General features: G+C 44.6%; 1 protein-coding gene across 1 annotated transcript in view; it reads left to right on the top strand.

Annotated features, from left to right (window-relative positions):
- Positions 1-21,183, top strand: part of LOC144593406 (CUB and sushi domain-containing protein 1-like) — a 1,892,487-nt gene that overhangs the window by 1,330,282 nt on the left and 541,022 nt on the right. Inside the window, exons 11-12 of the mRNA XM_078398909.1 lie at positions 4,616-4,719; positions 13,410-13,522. Coding sequence (XP_078255035.1) covers positions 4,616-4,719; positions 13,410-13,522 — 217 coding nt within the window. The remainder of the gene's footprint in view (positions 1-4,615; positions 4,720-13,409; positions 13,523-21,183) is intronic.

The raw sequence follows: 21,183 nt of genomic DNA on the forward strand, positions 1-21,183 counted from the left end.
ACGTTCATACCACCGGGCCGCAAACTGCCCAGGCGAAATATGAGGTGCTGCTCCTCCAATTTCCGGCGGGCCTCACTATGGCACTGGAGGAGGCCCATGACAGAGAGGTCAGACTGGGAATGGGAGGGGGAGTTGAAGTGCTGGGCCACCGGGAGATCAGTGGCGTTAATGCGGACCGAGCGCAGGTGTTCAGCGAAGCGATCGCCGAGCCTGCGCTTGGTTTCGCCGATATAGATGAGTTGACATCTAGAGCAGCGGATGCAATAGATGAGGTTGGAGGAGGTGCAGGTGAACCTCTGTCTCACCTGGAAAGAATGTTTGGGTCCTTTGATGGAGTTGAGGGGGGAGGTAAAGGGACAGGTGTTGCATCTCGTGCGGTTGCAAGGGAAAGTGCCCGGGGTTAGGGTGGTTTGGGTAGGAAGGGACGAGTGGACCAGGGAGTTGCGGAGGGAACGGTCTCTGCGGAATGCAGAGAGGGGAGGGGATGGGAAGATATGGCCAGTGGTGGGGTCCTGTTGTAGGTGACGGAAATGTTGGTGGATGATATGTTGGATCCGCTGGCTGGTGGGGTGGAAGGTGAGAACGAGGGGGATCCTGTCCTTGTTGCGAGTGGGGGGATGGGGAGCAAGAGCGGAGCTGCGGGATGTAGAAGAGACCCTAGTGAGGAGCCTCATCTATAATGGAGGAGGGGAAGCCCCGTTTTCTGAAAAACGAGGACATCTCGGAAGCCCTAGTCTGAAACACCTCATCCCGGGCACAGATGCGGCGTAGACGGAGGAATTGGGAGTAGGGGATAGACTTTTTGCAGGGGACCGGGTGGGAAGAAGTGTAGTCCAGATAGCTGTGCGAGTCGGTGGGCTTGTAATAAATGTCCGTCACTAATTTTTCTCCTGTGATGGAGATGGTGAGGTCCAGAAACGGGAGGGAGATGTCAGAGATAGTCCAGGTATATTTAAGGGCAGGATGGAAATTGGAGGTGAAGTGTATAAAGTCAGTGAGTTCTGCATGGGTGCAAGAGGTAGCACCAATGCAGTCGTCGATGTAGCGGAGGTAGAGTTCGGGGATGGGGCCAGTGTACGTCTGGAACAGGGATTGTTCGACGTACCCGACAAAGAGGCAGGCGTAGCTAGGGCCCATGCGAGTGCCCATAGCTACGCCTCTGGTTTGGAGGAAGTGGGAGGAGTCAAAGGAGAAGTTGTTGAGGGTACTGTACTGGACTTTATCTTGCACTAACCGTTATTCATGTTATTCCCTTTATCATGTATCTGTGTACTGTGGATGGCTCAGTTGTAATCATGTATTGTCTCTCCACATGTAACGATAAACTAAACTCAAACGGAATCATTGTTGGTAATGCAGTTTTCATCGTATTTTTCCGTATTTATGTTTACTGCTTACTGCGGCCACGGACTAATATACTCAGAGGTGCTACAAACTCTGTATTTTTAGACCCATTCATCATACTGCCAATTGGTTGTCGGATTGATGGTTTTTACAAGTCTCTCATGTAATTTTGTCTTGTGTTCTTCAGTTTAGAAATATTGTACTCAGTTGGAATGCAGGAGTTCACCCTTTGACTTGTGTTGGCTAAGATGTGCGTTCAAACATAACAGTGCAATCTCCCGGTTGTCAAACATTTTAACTCCTCTTCCCATTCCCATACCAACTTTTTTGTCCTGGGCCTCTTCCCCTGTCAGAGTGAGGTCTCACACAAATTTGAGTAAATGGCACCTCATATTTTGCTTGGGCAGCTTACAACCCAGCGATATGAATGTTGATTTCCCTAATTTCAAGTAACCCTGCATTCTCTCTCTCTGCCCATCACACACCCTAGTCATCCTGCTAGCTTCACTGTTCGCATCCATATATTCTTTCATTATCACCTCCTCCACATCCAACAATGGACCATTGTGAGCTCCCTTTCCTTGGTCATCCATCGATGCCTGCTTTGATTTGTTCTGAACATTTTCATACCTCTAGTTTCCCTCCCCCCCCGACTCTGTCTGACAAAGGGTCCCAACCCGAAATGTCACCTATTCCTTTTCTCCAGAGATGCTGCCTGACCCGCTGAGTTACTCCAGCATTTTGCGTCTATTTTCGGTGTAAAATAGCATCTGCAGTTCCTTCCCCCCACATAATAGTGGAAAGTAGATTGGAATCTGATGAGCATTATTATTAGACCCACACAGAGCATTTGTTTGCGATTCTTGGGCATGCTGCTTCATGAGATAACGGCTTCATCAGCTGAACCCACCCGGGGTCAGACCAACACCACACAAATATTGAAGACCTTTAGTATGCTAGATTACACATCACAATACCAGACCAGAATTGAAAACAAAACACAATACAGAATATTAGTTGGCAACTGCTATAAAAATGGCCATCTGATTGCCTTCTCACAACATTTCCATGCTTGATACAATACGATATGATACCACTTTATTTATCCCAGAGGGAAATTTCTCTGCCACCAGTCAAAAGATAAAGTAACAAGGCATTGAAAGTGTCATGTGCATTATAATAATAATAATGACATCTGTCTCTCTGTCTCTCTGTCTCACTGTCTCTCTGTGTCACTGTCTCTCTGTCTCTCTGTCTCTCTCTGTCTCTGTCTCTCTGTCTCTCTCTCTCTCTCTCTCTCTCTCTCTCTCTCTCTCTCTCTCTCTCTCTCTCTCTCTCTCTCTCTCTCTGTCTCTGTCTCTCTCTCTCTCTCTCTCTCTATCTCTCTCTCTCTCTCTCTCTCTCTCCTCTCTCTCGCTCCTGCTCTCTCTCTCTCTCTCTCTCTCTCTCTCTCTCTCTCTCTCTCTCTCTCTCTCCTCTCTCTCTCTCTCTCTCTCTCTCTCTCTCTCTCTCTCTCTCTCTCTCTCTCTCTCTCTCTCTCTCTCTCTCTCTCTCTCTCTCTCTCTCTCTCTCTCTCTCTCTCACATTATGAGGCTAACCATGACTTAACTATTTTCAAAAAAATTATTACCAGGATGTCTTTAACATGCTCTACAATCGAGTTCCATTGTGAATGCCTTATTATAAAGGTGTTGGAATCTCGGCCCGAAATGTCACCTTATCCTTTCCTCCAGAGATGCTGTCTGACCCGCTGAGTTACTCCAGCTTTATCTGTCTATGTTCAGTGTTGGTATTGGGGTATCTCCGATTGGAAAAATTATTGTCCAAAATAATTTCTCTGTTAAACCATACAGGTGGTTTATGGTGAAAACAATGAGCCATAATAATCTCAAACATTCGGCCGGCCAGGTAGCATTTCGGTAGAGATTTATTGATGGCTGTTAATGTACAGGAAGGTATCACAAAATGTTGGAGTAACTCAGCGGGTCAGGCAGCATCTCTGGAGAGAAGGAATGGGTGACGTTTCGGTTCGAGACCCTTCTTCAGACTGATGTCAGGGGGGGCGGGACAAAGAAAGGATATAGGTGGAGACAGGAAGACAGTGGGAGAACTGGAAGGTGAATGGGAAGAGAGGGACAGAGGAACTATCTAAAGTTGGAGAAGTCAAAGTTCATACCACTGGGCTGCAAGCTGCCCAAGCGAAATAGGAGGTGCTGTTCCTCCAATTTGTGTTGGGCCTCACCATGACACTGGAGGAGGCCCATGACAGAAAGGTCAGACTGGGAGTGGGAGGGGGAGTTGAAATGCTCAGCCACCGGGAGATCAGGTTGGTTAAAGCGGACTGAGCGAAGGTGTTGAGCGAAACAATCGCCGAGCCTGCGTTTGGTCTCGCCGATGTAGAGAAGTTGACATCTGGCACAGCGGATACAATAGATGAGGTTGGAGGAAGTGCAGTGAACCTCTGTCTCACCTGGAAAGACTGTTTTGGTCCTTGGGTGGAGTTGAGGGGGGAGGTAAAGGGACAGGTGTTGCATCTCCTGCTGTTGCAGGGGAAAGTGCCCGGGATTGGGGTGGTTTGGGTAGGAAGGGACAAGTGGACCAGGGAGTTACGGAGGGAGCGGTCTCTGCGGAAAGCAGACAGGGGAGGGGATGGGAAGATATGGCCAGTGGTGGGGTCCCGTTGTAGGTGACGGAAATGTTGGAGGATAATTTGTTGGATATGCTGGCTGATGGGGAGGAAGGTGAGAACGAGGGGGATTCTGTCCTTGTTACGATTGGGGAGAGGGGGAGCAAGAGCGGAGCTGCGGGATACAGTGGAGACCCCAGTGAGAGCCTCATCTATAATGGAAGAGGGGAAGCCCCATTTCCTAAAGAATGAGGACATCTCTGATGCCCTAGTGTGAAACACCTCATCCCGGGCGCAGATGCGGCGTAGACGGAGGAATTGGGAGTAGGGGATAGACTTTTTGCAGGAGACAGGGTGGGAAGAAGTGTAGTCCAGATAGCTGTGGGAGTCAGTGGGTTTGTAGTATTCCAGATAGCTGTGGGAATCAATGGGTCCAGATAGCTGTGAGAGTGTACAAATCATTTGATATTCTTTTGCACCAGTTGCAATGTTTGATTTTCTTTTTGGTAGGAAAAGTATATCAAGCACTCTTTTACACATTTCTAACACAGGATGGAAAACAAAAGCCCTACGATGTTTTACAGAGTTGTGCAAATTGGATCAGTTTTCAGAGAGAGCTCACAATTTTGTTTTTTTTCCCCACAGATCATTAAGCTTAAGTTTGAAGAGTTTGACCTGGAAAGAGGTTATGATACCTTGACGGTGGGAGATGGAGGAAAAGTGGGAGACACCAGGACAGTCTTATATGCGTGAGTACTCTCTGTAACTCCTTGAACAGATATACTCTTTGTGGGTGACGCTGGCTTAAATGCCCACTTAAGATGTCTGATTGAGCACTTGAATCACTTAGGCATGAGACCAAGTGCTGGGTGATAAAGTTAATCCAGAAGGTTGACCACTGGTTGGCATGAACATGTTGGGCTGAACAGCCTTTGTCCAATCTGTACAATGCTCTAATACTATGACTAAGTCCAATTGAATTATATATTATCAGATTGAATAGCTGAATGTCATATGAGAAACAAGGAAGTTTGAAGGATTTTTCCAAATTAATTTAATGTCAATTCCAGATGTCTTTCTGGGATACAGTTTTTGTCTTTGTTTACTGAGTGGAATCAACTTTCTCATTGAATGAATGAATGAATGAATGAATGAATGAATGAATGAATAAGTTTATTGGCCAAGTATGTACACATACAAGGAATGTGCCTTGGTGCTCCGCTCACAAATGACAACACAAACATATAGTTAACAATTAAGAATAAACCATAACCACATCAAAACAATAAGGATACAACATTATGGTCTAAACAAGTGGGGGAAAATAAGCCAGAGCAAAAAAGAGGCTACAGACTTTGGTTATTGAGTAGAACTACTACTCATGGAAAAAAACTGTTTTTATGCCTGGCTGTGGCTGCTTTGACAGTCCAGAGTCGCCTTCCAATGATTTAGACTAAATCATTCATCCTTTGGCTTCAGGCAGTGAAATCAAAATGTGACCTGCTGTTAACCTAACAGAAGGCAAATTGATAGTTAGTTGAAGGTCCATTCCGATGATACTTCCGCATATAAATGTGATGAAATGTGATGTAAACCCTTCATCAGGGAGTCATGGGAAAAGGAAAAGAGAGAGGACAGATGTCAAACAGATTCAGTCTCTCATCTGTCCTCCACCAGTGCTCCACTGCTCTGCGACGCTGCAGGCCACGTCTGGTCTACACGCTCGGCCTCTTAGAGCAGCACCCGATCCAACGTCCTGCACAGCTGAAGATCGCCCTATTCAGACACGAGCGCCAATTTATTTCCAAAATGTACAACTTATTCAGCAGAGTATAATATAACAGCAAAATATAACAGATTCTGGAAATCTGAAGTGAAAGACAATAGACAATAGACAATAGGTGCAGGAGGAGGCCATTCGGCCCTTCGAGCCAGCAACGTCATACAATGTGATCATGGCTGATCATTCTCAATCAGTACCCCGTTCCTGCCTTCTCCCCATACCCCCTGACTCCACTAGCCTTAAGAGCTCTATCTAGTTCTCTCTTGAATGCATTCAGAGAATTGGCCTCCACTGCCTTCTCAAGTAGAGAATTTCACAGATTTACAACTCTCTGACTGAAAAAGTTTTTCCTCATCTCAGTTCTAAATGGCCTACCCCTTATTCTTAAACTGTGGCCCCTTGTTCTGGACTCCCCCAACATTGCGAACATGTTTCCTGCCTCTAACATGTCCAACCCCTTAATAATCTTATATGTTTCGATAAGATCTCCTCTCATCCTTCTAAATTCCAGTGTATACAAGCCTAGTCGCTGCAGTCTTTCAACATATGACAGTCCCGCCATTCCGGGAATTAACCTAGTAAACCTACGCTGCACGCCCTCAATAGCAAGAATATCCTTCCTCAAATTTGGAGACCAAAACTGCACACAGTACTCCAGGTGCGGTCTCACTAGGGCCCTGTGCAACTGCAGAAGGATAAGAAGCATAAGAAGCTGGGAATACTCATTGGGTCAGGCAGTATCGATGGAGAGAGGTCCCAAGCAAATACATCAATCAGTGGGCAATGGTTCTTTGTTATCACATGTACCGAGGTACAGTGACATTTTCTTTTTGGATACTGTTCAATAAATTTTTACTATACATAAGCACAATCCCAGAATTTTAAGAATTATTACGAGTCAAGAACATTAATGGATTAAAAAATTAATGAATTCTGAAGGGGGACCTTATTGAAACTTACCGAGTAGTGAATGGCCTGGATAGAGTGGATGTGGAGAAGATGTTTCCACTTATGGGAGAGTCTTGGATCAGAGGCCGCAGCATCAGAATAAAAGGACGTACCTTTAGAAAGGAAATGAGGGGGGTTTCTTCAGTCGGAGGGTGGTAAATCCAGAATTCTTTGCCACAGACCGCTTTGGAGGCCAAGTCAACGGATATTTTTAAAGTGGAGATTGACAGATTCTTGATTAGTACTGGTGTGAAACATTACTGAGAGAAGGGGAATGGGGTTGAGAGGGAAAGATAGATCAGAGATGATTGAATGGTGGAGTAGACTCGATGGGAAGAATGGCCTAATTCTGCTCCGAGGACATGAACATGAACTTCTGAATATAAATATCTATTTATTTCAGTTTCTCATCTGTTGCTGCAAATATAGCCAGCGTAATTATAGAAACTCTACAGACCCAACTCCCTCATTGCCCTTTCTGTCTTTATAAATAGGTACGTCTTGCAGTGTTTAATTCTGAGTCCGTGGATCTCTGTTGTTCAGATAGATGAATGCATTTACAATAAAAGCTTTATTTTTAACCATTGTTTTTTTTAAATACTTCTATTCTATAATTACTTATTCTTTTTTATTCCCTGACTATTTTGGTTTCTCTCGGGGTTTAATTTGCTGAAAGCTGCAGCCTCATTTATATTTAAACATCTTTCTTGTAGAACTCCTTCCCATCTTGCAGGACTAATGCTATTGCCAGATCCTTATTTATCTTTTATGTCGACGCATTAGCTTACTCCTGCGATTCACTTTGCAGGAGTTTTTGCTTGTTCCTGCAAGTGTCATTGAATCTGCCATGGACCATTAACATTATATGTTCATTCTCTCTTAAATTCCTCTCCCGTGTTTTCAAATTCCTCCTCTCTAGTCCCGAGGTAGACAGCATAAACTTAACGATTCTCGATTGAGCCTGTAGAGATGCCACCTTTCTTCCTTATTGATTCGGCATGGTGGCGCAGCTGCCTGACAGCGCCAGAGACCCGGGTTCGGTCCTGATTATCATCATATATATACAGCCGGAAACAGGCCTTTTCGGCCCACCGTCCGTGCCGCCCAGCGATCCCCGCTCATTAACACTATCCTACACCCACTAGGGACAATTTTTACATTTACCCAGCCAGTTAACCTACATACCTGTACGTCTTTGGAGTGTGGGAGGAAACCGAAGATCTCGGAGAAAACCCACGCAGGTCACGGGGAGAACGTACAAACTCCTTACAGTGCAGCACCCGTAGTCAGGATCGAACCTGAGTCTCCGGCGCTGCATTCGCTGTAAAGCAGCAACTCTACCGCTGTGCTACCGTGCCGCCCGATTATATGGGCGCTGACTGTATGGAGTTTGTACGTTCTCCCCGTGACCGTCTGGGCTTTCTCCATCTGCTCCGCTTTCCTCCCACACCCCAAAGATATACTGGCTTGTAGGTAAATTATCCCTCATGTGTACGATAGAACTAGTTTACGGGTGATCGCTGGTCGGTGTGGACTCGGTGAGACTGTGTCAATGCTGTATCTCTACACTAAAGTAAGCTACAAGTTTGTAATTTAATTGGCTTTGGTAAATTGTAAATTGTCCACAGTGTGCCGGATAGAACTAATGTACAGGGTGATCGCTGCTTGGCCTGGACTCGGTGGGCCATAGGGCCTGTTTCCACGGCGTATCTCTAAACTAAACCAACAAATAAATATTTCTCTTCAAACAGCTTGGTTACAATGGTAAGAAATGTAGTACGATGGATATGCAATAGATTCATAGGAATACCGAGCACAGCTGGAGTATGCGGGCTCGCTAATTGTACCAGCGAACCAATTAGTTCCTATCTGCTCCCCCTGTATCCTATTCACTTTCAAGTTTTCATCCAACTCCTTTTGAAGGTTTTTCAGTCTCCATCCATCTTCCTTTGGGGTAGTGTATTCCAAGTTATAAAAATAATCTTTATTTAAAAATGTTCTGCTTTATAGCACCCTTATTCCCCTGTCAATTCCTGAATTCCGCATCCTTCCTTCTGCCACAGGAAACAACTTCTTATTCTCTTTCCCAAAAACCTTCACAATTCAGAAGAAAAAAATAATCTATTACAACGCACCTTAAGCTTATGTGCCCTGAAGAGAAAAGCCCTTGTAACTACAAGGCAGCATGGTGGTGCAGCAGTACTACTGAGAATGATCAGCCATGATCACATTGAATGGCAGTGCTGGCTCGAAGGGCCAAATGGCCTACTCCTGCACCTGTTGTCTATTGTCCCAGCGCCAGAGACCCAGGTTCGATTCTGACTACCTGTGCTGCCTGTATGGAGTTTGTATGTTCTCCCCGTGACCGCGTGGGTTTTCTCCGGGAGTTTCAGTTTCCTCCCACACTCCAAAAACGAACAGATTTGTAGGCTAATTGTCTTCGGTAAAATTGTAAATTGTCCCTGGTGTGTAGGGTAGTGTTATTGTGCTGGTCGGCACGGTCTGTTTCCATGCTGTATCTCTAAAACTAAAAACATTCCTATAATTGAACTCCTTCACCTTTGTGAGGACAATAGTAAACAGTCTTTCTGTCCTTTAGACTTTAGAGATACAGTGTGGAAACAGGCCCTTCGGACCACTGAGTCCATGCCGACCAGCAATCATCCCATACACAAACACTATCCTACACACCAGGGACAATTTACAGAAACCAATTAACCTACAAACCCGCACGTCTTTGGAGTGTGGGAGGAAACCGGAGCACCCGGAGAAAACACATGTGGTCAGGGGGAAAAAGGCACAAAACGCCATACAGACAGCACCTGTAGTTAGGATCAAACGCGGGTCTCTGGCGCTATAAGGCAGCAACTCTACCACTGCATCACTGTGCTGACCTCAAATATCCACAATAAGAACTTTATATCCTCTCAAATGTGTGAGGCCCAGATATGTGCCCAATTTATAAAAATCAGGTTTTGATTTTCTTCTCTATTCTGTTAAGGTATGCATTGATATAATCACTTGCATTTCCCAAATTAATGACTTTTCATGAACAGTGGACATCCCTATTGTACTAGTAAACTTTCAGAAGTCACAGACTAAGGAATACAGATGTCAAGACACTGATGAAAACAGTTGGCCTTTTTCATATGTAAAATATAATGCAATTGCATCTTACACATTGATCTCAGTTAGTAGATGGGGGCCTTTGGCCAAAAGCTTAATTCAAATTTGGGCAGCATGATGGTACAGCGGTAGAGTTACTGCCTTACAACGCCAGAGACCTGGGTTCGACCCCGAATATGGGTGCTGTCTGTCCAGAGTTTGCATGTTCTTCCTGTGACCGTGTGGGTTTTCTCTGGGATCTCCAGTTTCCTCCCACATTCCAAAGATGTGCGGCTTTGTAGTTTAATTGGCTTTGGTATAATTGTAAATTGTCCCTAGTGTATACGACGATAGTGTTAGTGTGCGGGGATCGCTGTTTGGCGCGTACCCGGTGGGCCGAAGGGCCTGTTTCCACGCTGTATCTCTAAACTAAACTAAACTAAACTAAAAGACATATAAATTTTTTAGATTTTTAGATTTAGAGATACAGCGCGGAAACAGGCCCTTCGGCCCACCGGGTCCGCGCCGCCCAGCGATCCCCACACATTAACACTATCCTACACACACTAGGGACAATTTTTACATTTGCCTAGCCAATTAACCTACATACCTGTACCTCTTTGGAGTGTGGGAGGAAACCGAAGATCTCGGAGAAAACCCACGCAGGTCACGGGGAGAAAGTACAAACTCCGTACAGACGGCGCCCCACTTTCCACTCTCTTCTGGTTCCTCTCTTTCACACTCTCTCTTTACTTCCTCTTTTTTCTCTTCTCTTTTTTCTTCCTTCTCTCTCTTTCGCTCCCTTTCTCTCTTTCTTTCTTTCACTATACTCTCTCTTTTCTCTACCTCTCCTTCTCCTTCCCCTCTCCTTCCCCTCTCCTTCCCCTCTCCTTCCCCTCTTCTTCCCCGTTCCTTCCTCTTCCCCTCTCCTTTTCCTTCTCCTTTTCCCTCTCCCACCCCTCTCCCACCCCTCTCCCACCCCTCTCCCACCCCTCTCCCACCCCTCTCCCACCCCTCTCCCACCCCTCTCCCTCCCCTCTCCTTTTCCCTCTCCTTTTCCCTCTCCTTTTCCCTCTCCTTTTCCCTCTCCTTTTCCCTCTCCTTTTCCCTCTCCTTTTCCCGCTCCTTTTCCCTCTCCTTTTCCCTCTCCTTTTCCCTCTCCTTTTCCCTCTCCTTTTCCCCCTCCTTTTCCCCCTCCGTTTCCTCCCCTCCTTTTTTCCCCTCCCTTTTCCTTCCCTGATAAAACTGTGAGGAGAATATCTTCACTTTTGAGATGACAATGACCCCAAGCTTTCCAATTCAAGTGACTTTAGTTCCCTGTCCAGCTTAGTTTTGCTCTGAGCTGTAACAAGCTGCAAAGATAATTTAGTTTAGAGATACAGCATGGAAACAGGCACTTCGGCTCGCCATGTCCGCGCCGACCAGCGATCACCCCTTACACTAGTTCTATGTTATCCTAGGTTACACACTAGGGTCAATTTACTGAACCCAATCAACCTGCAAACCTGCATGTCTTTTGAAACCGGAGCACCTGGAAAAAATCCACACGGTCACAGGGAGAATGGACAAACTCCATACAAACAGCACCTGTAGTCAGGATTGAACCTGGGTCTCTGGCGTTGTGAGGCAACAGGTCTAACGCTGCCCCACTGTGCCAGTCAATCACTAAAAGCAGTTGGCTTTAATCTCAAACTCAATGCGTTTTCCACCCTCAGCTGTATGTTTGTTGTTCATGAGTTGGAGATGAAAATAATCTTTTTAGAAAATAACACAAAATAAATGACATTTTTACACCAGGTTCAAAATTTTAAAAATCTATTGAAATTGATTCAGGTTTGTTATTTTTTGAAAGCATTAAATTGAGTGAGGCAACTATCAATTTTAGATTAGTTTATTATTGTCAGGGGCAGTGAAAAGGTATTGTGTGCTTTCCAGTCAGCAAAAAGGTTAAATGATTATGATCAATCCGTCCACAGTGTACAGATACAGGATAAAGGGGAGAGCATTTAGTGCAAGATAATGTCCAGTAACGTCCGATTAAAGATAGTCCGAAGGTCTCCAATATAGTAGATGGTAGCTCAGGACCGCTCTCTAGTTGGTGAGAGGATGGTTCAGTTGCCTGTCAATAACTGGGAAGAAACTGTCCCTGAATTTGGATGTGTGCATCTTCAAACTTCTGTACCTCTTGCCTGATGGGAAAGGGGAGAAGAGGGAGTGACCAGGGTGAGACTGGTCCTTGATTATACTGGTGGCCTTATCATATCATATATCATATATATACAGCGCGGAAACAGGCCCTTTCGGCCCACCAAGTCCGCGCCGCCCAGCGATCCACGCACATTAACACTATCCTACACACACTAGGGACAATTTTTTACATTTACCCAGTCAAATTAACCTACATACCCGTACGTCTTTGGCGTGTGGGAGGAAACCGAAGATCTCGGAGAAAACCCACGCAGGTCACGGGGAGAACGTACAAACTCCTTACAGTACAGCACCCGTAGTCAGGATCGAACCTGAGTCTCCGGCGCTGCATTCGCTGTAAAGCAGCAACTCTACCTGCGCTACCGTGCCTCAATCTGCCTTGCCGAGGCAGATTGAGGTATAAATGGAGTCAATGGAAGGGAGGTTGGTTTGCGTGATGGTCTGGGCTACATCACAACTCTTTGCAATTACTTGCGGTCTTGGATGAAGCTCTTTCCAAACCATGCTGTGATGCCAATCCCAATAAAAATGCTTTCCACGGCGCATCTGTGGAAGTTGGTGAGCGTTGTCGGGGACATGCCAAACTTCCAAAACCTTCTTAGGAAGTAAGGGTGAATGTCGATGTAAATGGTGACATATCTATCCCAAATTAAGAAGTGAAAATATTGTTTACAATTAATTGTCTAAAGCCAGCAATTGTACAATAAAACGGACATGAAGTGGCCCAGTCAGTAAACAAATATATTTTTTCTTCACAAAATGCTGGAGTAACTCAGCAGGTCAGGCAGCATCTCAGGAGAGAAGGAATGGGTGACGTTTCGGGTCGAGACCCTTCTTCTGAATGGAACATTTCTAGTTGCTAATTGTCTACATTTATTTGCATTTCAGACTTACAGGCTCCAGTGTCCCTGACCTGATTGTTAGTATGAGCAATCAAATGTGGCTCCACTCTGAAGAAGGGTCTCGACCCGAAACGTCACCCATTCCTTCTCTCCTGAGATGCTGCCTGACCTGCTGAGTTACTCCAGCATTTTGTGAAGAAATCCCTTCGATATGTACCAGCATCTGCAGTTATTTTCTTACACAATATATTTTTTCTTTCTATTTAAACAAATGTTGAATGCTTGATACTTTATTATCACATGTGACATGTAACAGTAAAGTTCTTTGTTTTGCATACCATACACAAAGTATGCACGGAGTCACCACGTAGAGGACGCTAATAATGTTGATATTCAAGATGCTAATTGTTACATACGAGAAACACAGACGTAATTATGAGTTTTGACACTTTTTGAAATGTATTATTTAGCAAATGATATTACCAATCATGCTTTCAAACAAGTTGAATGGAACATTTCTAGTTGCTAATTGTCTACATTTTTTGCATTTCAGACTTACAGGCTCCAGTGTCCCTGACCTGATTGTTAGTATGAGCAATCAAATGTGGCTCCACTTACAATCTGATGAAACTATTGGATCCCTTGGGTTCAAGGCTATATATCAAGGTATGTCATTTTGCATGTGTAAGAAGGAACTGCCGAAGATGGTCACAAAATTCTGGAGTATCTCAACGGGCCAGGCAGCATCTCTGGAGAAAAGGAATAGATGACATTTTGGGTCGAGACCCTTCATCAGACTGAGTGAGTCTGAGTCCATAGTCTAATGAAGGGTCTTGACCCAATTGTCACCTATTCCTTTTCTCCAGAGATGCTGCCTGACCCACTGAGTTTCTCCAGCTTTTTATGTCTTTTTGCATGTAAGCTAAATGCTGATAAATTCTGCCATAATTTAATGCTGGATTTGACAGTTATTACCTTCCAAACAATTGTTGTTTGTTTCACAAATAAATCATGCTTGGGTATTAAATCGCATATAATTACAATAATAATAAGCGGACCTCGTTGAAACTTACCGAATAGTGAAAGGTCTGGATAGTGTGAATGAGGAGAGGATGTTTCCACGAGTGGGAGAGTCTGGGACCAGAGGATACAGCCTCAGAATAAAAGGATGTATCTTTCGAAAGGCAACGAGGAGGAATTTCTTTGGTCAGAGGGTGGTGAATCTGTGGAATTCATTGCCACAGACGGCTGTGGGGGTCAAGTCATTGGGTATTTTTAATGCAGAGATTGACAGCTTCTTGATTAGTTCGGGTGTCAGGGGTCATGGGGAGAAAGCAAGAAAATGGGGTTGAGAGGGAAAGATAGATCAGCCGTGATTGAATGACGGAGTAGACTTGATCAGCCAAATGGCATAATTCTGCACCTTTGACTTCTGAAATCTGTTAATGAAATACCAGGCAGAGCAAAGAAACATTTCTCATGGAAGATGCAGTGGGAACATCATTAATATATTATGAACATGAATATGCAAGAAATGTATTGGTATTTGTGGTTCATTATGAACTAAGGTACCTTCTGCTCAGAGGAGCAAGATATGTGATTCATTAATTATCCACCCCAGCAGATACAAGGAAAGAAATATGCATTGTGCAGTACAACCTTGATGAATGTGGTGAAAGGGCAATGAGTTAGGATTAACTGTGCAATGCAATCTGAACCATCCTATCAACGTCCTATCTCAAAGAGAAGTATGAAAACGCACACCTCCAGATTCAGGGACAGTTTCTTCCCAGCTGTCATCAGGCAACCAAACCATCCTATCAAAAACTAGAGAGCAGGCCTAACCTCCCATCGATCTCATTGGAGACCCTTGGACTATCTTTATCGGACTTCACTGGACTTTATCTTATACTAAACGCTATTCAGAAGGCAGTGGAGGCCAATTCTCTGAATGCATTCAAGAGAGAGCTAGATAGAGCTCTTAAGGATAGCGGAGTCAGGGGGTATGGGGAGAAGGCAGGAACGGGGTACTGATTGAGAATGATCAGACATGATCACATTGAATGGCGGTGCTGGCTCGAAGGGCTGAATGGCCTACTCCTGCACCTATTGTCTATTGTCTATTCCCTTTATCGTGTATCTGTACACTGTGGATGGCTCGATTGTAACCATGTATAGTCTTTCCACTGACTGTTAGCATGCAACAAAAGCTTTTGACTGTACCTCGGTACATTTGACAATAATGAAACTAAACTAAAATAAATCCCATGCTGGATGCTGAAAGGCCTGCAACCATGCTTTATTTATCTGGACTCAGACAATTGTTCAACTCCTCGTGGACTTGAATTGGGACCACTGTTACAAACTGCATTGTCACTCAATCATTCTCCAGCACTGATTTTGCAAGTAAAGAAATATTTATATAGTTTTCACATCACTGTTAGTTTAGTTTAGAGATACAGCATGGAAACAGGCCCTTCGGCCCACCGAGTCCATGCCGACCAGTGATTGCCCATACACTAGTTCTATTCTACACACGAGGGACAATTTACAAAAGCCAATTGAGCTACAAACCTGCACGTCTTTGGAGTGTGGGAGGAAACCGAAGATCCCGAAAACCCCTCGCAGGTCACGAGGAGAACGTACAAAACTCTGTACAAACAACGCCCGTAGTCAGGATTGAACCTGGGTCTCTGACGCTGTAAGTGTGTAAATTGTCCCTCGTGCGCATGATAGAGCTAGTGCACGGATGATCAGAGGTCAGTGCGGACTCAGTGGGCCGAAGGGCCTGTTTCCATGCAGTATCTCTAAACTAAACTAACAGTGATGTGAAAACTCTGTGAATCACTGTAGCTTTTTTACGTGACAGTTTTAAAACAGGCTTCTCATTTTACAGAGTGGTATTGAGACATTAAAATAAGACCTTGTTTATAGCATTCAGTTTATGAGGTGTTGACAAGATCACAAGTTTATGTTTGCGAGCTTGCTACTGGTAATATCAGTAAGCCTACAGTGTGCCTACGCAAAAATGTGTGGTAACGCGTACTTTATTAACCAGCGGCAGAAGGCCTCTTTAATTTTTTTTTATTGGCCCCCACTAACAATGCCATAAATCCTGTCTTTTTTCCTTCCTTGCTCAAATTCCTTGCCTTTTCAAATATTCCGGCTTAATAGGCTAGTTGAGGAGTGCTACAGGATTAGATTGAAACTGATTCGTCAGTCCAGAGTTATTCTTACTGTCTGGGAATATCAAAAGATAAGACACAAAATTCTGGAGCAACTCAGCGGGTTAGGCAGCACCTGTGTATGCGTCCGTCTGCCTGTCTTAGGCAGCTCTTGTGTGTGTGTCTGTCTGTCTATGTATAGACATATATATATATTTATATATACATATATATATACGCCCACACTCACGCACACACACATATATAGACATAGGTTAGGCGACATGTGTGTATGCGTCATATAGAAACATAGAAAATAGATGCAGAAGGAAGCCATTTGGCCCTTCGAACCAGCACCGCCATTCATTGTGATCATGGCTGATCATCCGCAATCAGTACCCCGTGCATGCCCATACCCCTTGATTCAGCTAGCCCCTAGAGTTCTATCTAACTTTCTTTTAAATTCATCTAGTGAATTGGTCTCTATTGCCTTCTGTGGCAGAGAATTCCACAAATTCACAACTTTCTAGGATGAAAAAGTTTTTTCTCATCTCAGCTTTAAATGGCCTCCCCTTTATTCCTGAACAGTCCTTTTATAATTTTTTTCGTTTCAAAAAGATCCCCTCTCATCCTTCTAAATTCCAGTGAATACAAGCCCAGTCTTTCCAATCTTTCATCATATGTCAGTCCTGCCATCCCGGGGATTAATCTCGTGAACCCACGCTGCACTGCCTCAATAGCAAGGATGTCCTACCTCAAATTAGAGACCAAAACTGCACACAATACTCTAGATGTGGTCTCACCAGGGCCCTGTACAACTCCAGAAGGACCTTTTTAGTCCACTACTCAAATCCTCTTGTTATGAAGGCCAACATACCATTAGCCTTCTTCACTGCCTGCTGAACCTGCATGTTTCCTTTCAGTGACTGGTGTACAAGGACACCCAGGTCTCGTTGCACTTCCCTTTTTCCTAATATGACACCATTGAGATAATAATCTGCCTCCTTGTTCTTGCCACCAAAGTGGATAACCTCACAATTTGTTTCCTGTTCAGCTCAGTACATTTATGATTTGTTTTGAAGCAACATTGTTTGTCAAACTGATGACATTTGTAGTTGTCATACAAAGATAAACAATAGAACAGTGTGTTCAGGTTTCCCCCCTATCATGGTGCACAGAAACTGACATTTTAGTGCATGGCTCCTTGTTGATGTATTGGCAGTGTTTTTAAGCTTTAGAGATACAGCATGGAAATGCACCATTTGACGTACTAAGTAAAACGACATAACAAATTCCAAATGAATAATTATGCCATGATTGTCATTTCATCTGTGCATTTCTCAAGCACCCCAAGAGTATTGTTGAACCCACCAATTTACTTTAGTTTAGAGATAAAGTGTGGAAACATGTGCTTTGGGCCACTGAGTCGGTGCCAACCAAAGGTCACCCCTCTACTCGCACTATCCTGCACACTAGGGACAATTTACAGAAGCCAATTAACCTCCAAACCTGCACATCTTTGGGATGTGGGAGGAAACCAGAGCACCTGGAGAAAACCCACGCGATCACAGGGAGAACTGCACTGTAAGGAGTTTGTACGTTCTCCCCGTGACCTGCGTGGGTTTTCTCCGAGATCTTCGGTTTCCTCCCACACTCCAAAGACGTACAGGTATGTAGGTTAATTGGCTGGGTAAATGTAAAAATTGTCCCTAGTGGGTGTTTGTTAATGTACGGGGATCGCTGGGCGGCACGGACTTGGTGGGCCGAAAAGGCCTGTTTCCGGCTGTATATATATCATATCATATATCATATATATACAGCCGGAAACAGGCCTTTTCGGCCCTCCAAGTCCGTGCCGCCCAGCGATCCCCGTACATTAACACTATCCTACACCCACTAGGGACAATTTTTACATTTACCCAGCCAATTAACCTACATACCTGTACGTCTTTGGAGTATGATATGATATATATGATATGATAACATGCAAACTCCGTACAGACAGCAACCGCAGTCAGAGGGCGACGAATCTTTGGAATTTATTGGGTATTTTTAAAGCAGTGATTGACAGATTCTTGAAAGACTCAAAAATGGGTCTGGCGGCATCTTTGGAGAATAAGAACAGGTGACGTTTTGGGTGGAAACCCTTCTTCAGACTTCAGACCGAAAGTAGAAGTGGGGGAATAAACTGGATGCGAGAAAAGGACAGAACAAAAAAAAAAAGTTTCTTGATCAGTAAGGCTATCGAAGGTCATGAGAAGAAGGCAGGAGAATAGGGTTGAGAGGGAACGATAGATCAGCTATGTATGAATGACTGACTAGACTCGATGGGCCGAATGGTCTAAATCTGCTCCTATTACGTCTGAACTTATGGACTGCATGGGTGACATCTAAGTGTTCCAGTTTCCTCCCACAAGTGTGCAAGTGTGCAGGTTGGCAGATTAATTGACTGCTGTGAATCACTCCTTGTGGAGGTGAGAGGGAAAGAACTGGTGGGATCTGAGAAGAGTTGACGAGAATGTGGAGAGAATAAATTAAATGGGACGTGTTGGAATAGTGCAAGTGAACGATATGATGGTTGGAGTGGACTGGGTGGGTAGCAGGGTGTGTTTCTGTGTTCCCTTTCTCCGGAGATGAGGAAAAACATTTTCAGTCAGAGAGTTGTGAATCTGTGGAATTCTCTGCCTCAGAAGGCAATGGAGGCCAATTCTCTGAATGCATTCAAGAGAGAGCTGGATAGAGCTCTTAAGGATAGCGGAGTCAGGGGGTATGGGGAGAAGGCAGGAACGGGGTACTGATTGAAAATGATCAGCCATGATCACATTGAATGGTGGTGCTGGCTCGAAGGGCCGAATGGCCTACTCCTGCACCTATTGTCTATTGTCCATGGTGGTGCAGTGGCTCAGCGGTAGAGTTGCTGCCTCACCGTGCTGGATACCCGGGTTCAATCCTCAAATCCTCACTATGGGTGCTGTCTTTACGGAGTCCCCGTGACCACGTTCTCCCCGTGACTCCCCGTGTTTTCTCCAGGTGCTCCTGTTCCTTCCCACATTCCAAAGAAGTGCGGATTTGTAGATTGATCGGCTGCGGTAAAATTGTAAATTGTCCCGAGTGTGCAGGATTGTGCTAGTGTACAGGGTGATCGCTGGTTGGCGAGGACACGATGCGCTGAAGAGCCTGTTGCCACGCGGTATCTCTAAAGTAAAGTATTACAAGACTTGAATGGCATAAGAGCAGAGCAGCTCCGTCGTACAAGTGAGGGTGTAATTGAAGTCAGATATGGACACAAAATGCTGGAGTAACTCAGCGGGTCCGGCAGCATCTCTGAAGAACGTGCATAGTTGACGTTTCAGCACAGGACCCTTCTTCAGACTGAAATATCACCTATGTATGAATGACTGACTAGACTCGATGGGCCGAATGGTCTAAATCTGCTCCTATTACGTTCGAACTTATGGACTGCATGGGTGACATCCAGGTGTTCCAGGGATGTGATAATGAATACGTTTGTTGGCCAATTATGTGCATATACAAGGAATGTGCCTTGGTGCTCTGCTGACAAATGACAACACAAACATACAGTTAACATACAGTGTACTGCCTGGCCCACTGAGTTGAGTTTAGTTTAGTGATACGGCATGGAAACCGAGTCCATGACGGCCAGCGATCCCTGTACACGAGCACTATCCTACACACTAGGGGCGATTTACAATTTTACCGAAGCCAATTAGACCTTCAAACCTGTGTTTATGGAATGTGGGAGGAAACCAGAGCACCCAGAGAAAACCCACACGGACACGGGGAGAACATGCAAACTCCGTATAAACAGCACCCGTAGTCAGGATCGAGCCCGGGTCTCTGCTGTTGTGAGGCAGCAACTCTACCACTGCACCAACGTGCCGCACATAAGTTACTCCTGCACTCTCTGTCTTTAGTTTTACTCTGCAAGCTTACCTGGTTTTCAGCAGCACAGGATAGTTTGTTCCAGAGATGTAAATGAATTTCTCATCCAGATATTGTAAGAGACAGGAAGATAGAGGGAGAACTGGGAAGGGGGAGGGGAAGAGAGGGACAGACGAACTATCTAAAGTTGGAGAAGTCAATGTTCATACCACTGGGCTGCAAGCTGCCCAGGCGAAATATGAGGTGCTGTTCCTCCAATTTCCGGTGGGCCTCACTATGGCACTGGAGGAGGCCCATGACAGAAAGGTCAGACTGGGAATGGGAGGGGGAGTTCCATGACAGAAAGGTCAGACTAGGAATTTTCACTTCAGATGTCTGCTTTTTACTTTTGCTTTTGTGATTGCTTCAACACTTGAAAATTGGGCCGTATTCAATTCATACTGTTCGTTGTTGAGTGATCATGGATTCGTTGTAATAAGAAGTTTTGTTAATAGTCTAGTTTTTAAAATGTAATCCCTTTATAAGCCTATAATGAATAAAACCAGGATATTTCTTGCTTAAAGCAAGATCCGAAGAGATGTATTATACCTTTCCAGTAAGTGCACTTGAATTTATAACACTGTTCCTATCACTGTTTTAAATTACACTTCTCTATTTTACACCAAAGCAATGATTACTTCCAGCCTGTGAGAAAAGTTGAGATGTTTTAGAGGTCATGGAGTTTCATTAGTGGAGGATGAATTTTAAATGCTTGCATTCGCAGGCATACATTGCTGACAAAGATTTAATAAAGGATTTCCCTGTACCATGAGAATAAGCCAAACAGAACTAAACTGGAATAAACTAGACTAGACCGCATGTGCTAGATCTGAGTGAGAACTTCTCTTATCATTTACCATTATTTAATTTGATTAGTTTTAGTTAAGAGATATAGCACAGAAACAGGTCCTTCGGCACATCAAGTCCACGCCGACCAGTGTAATCTAGACCACCCGTACACTAGCATTATCCTACATACACTACGGACAATTTAACCAAATCCAATTAGCCTGTAAACATGCATGCCTTTGGAGTGTGGGAGGAAACCGGAGCACCCAGAAGAAACCCATGCGGTCATAGGGAGAAGGTACAAACTCCGTATAGACAGCACCCGTAGTCAGGATCGAACTCTGGCGCCACAAGGTAGCAACTCTACCGCTGTGCCACCATGCTCATCTAAAGTAATTCAGTTAATATCTCAAAGTGAGAGAACACAGTTAA

Source organism: Rhinoraja longicauda, chromosome 5, assembly GCF_053455715.1.
Source record: "Rhinoraja longicauda isolate Sanriku21f chromosome 5, sRhiLon1.1, whole genome shotgun sequence".
NCBI lineage: Eukaryota > Metazoa > Chordata > Chondrichthyes > Rajiformes > Arhynchobatidae > Rhinoraja > Rhinoraja longicauda.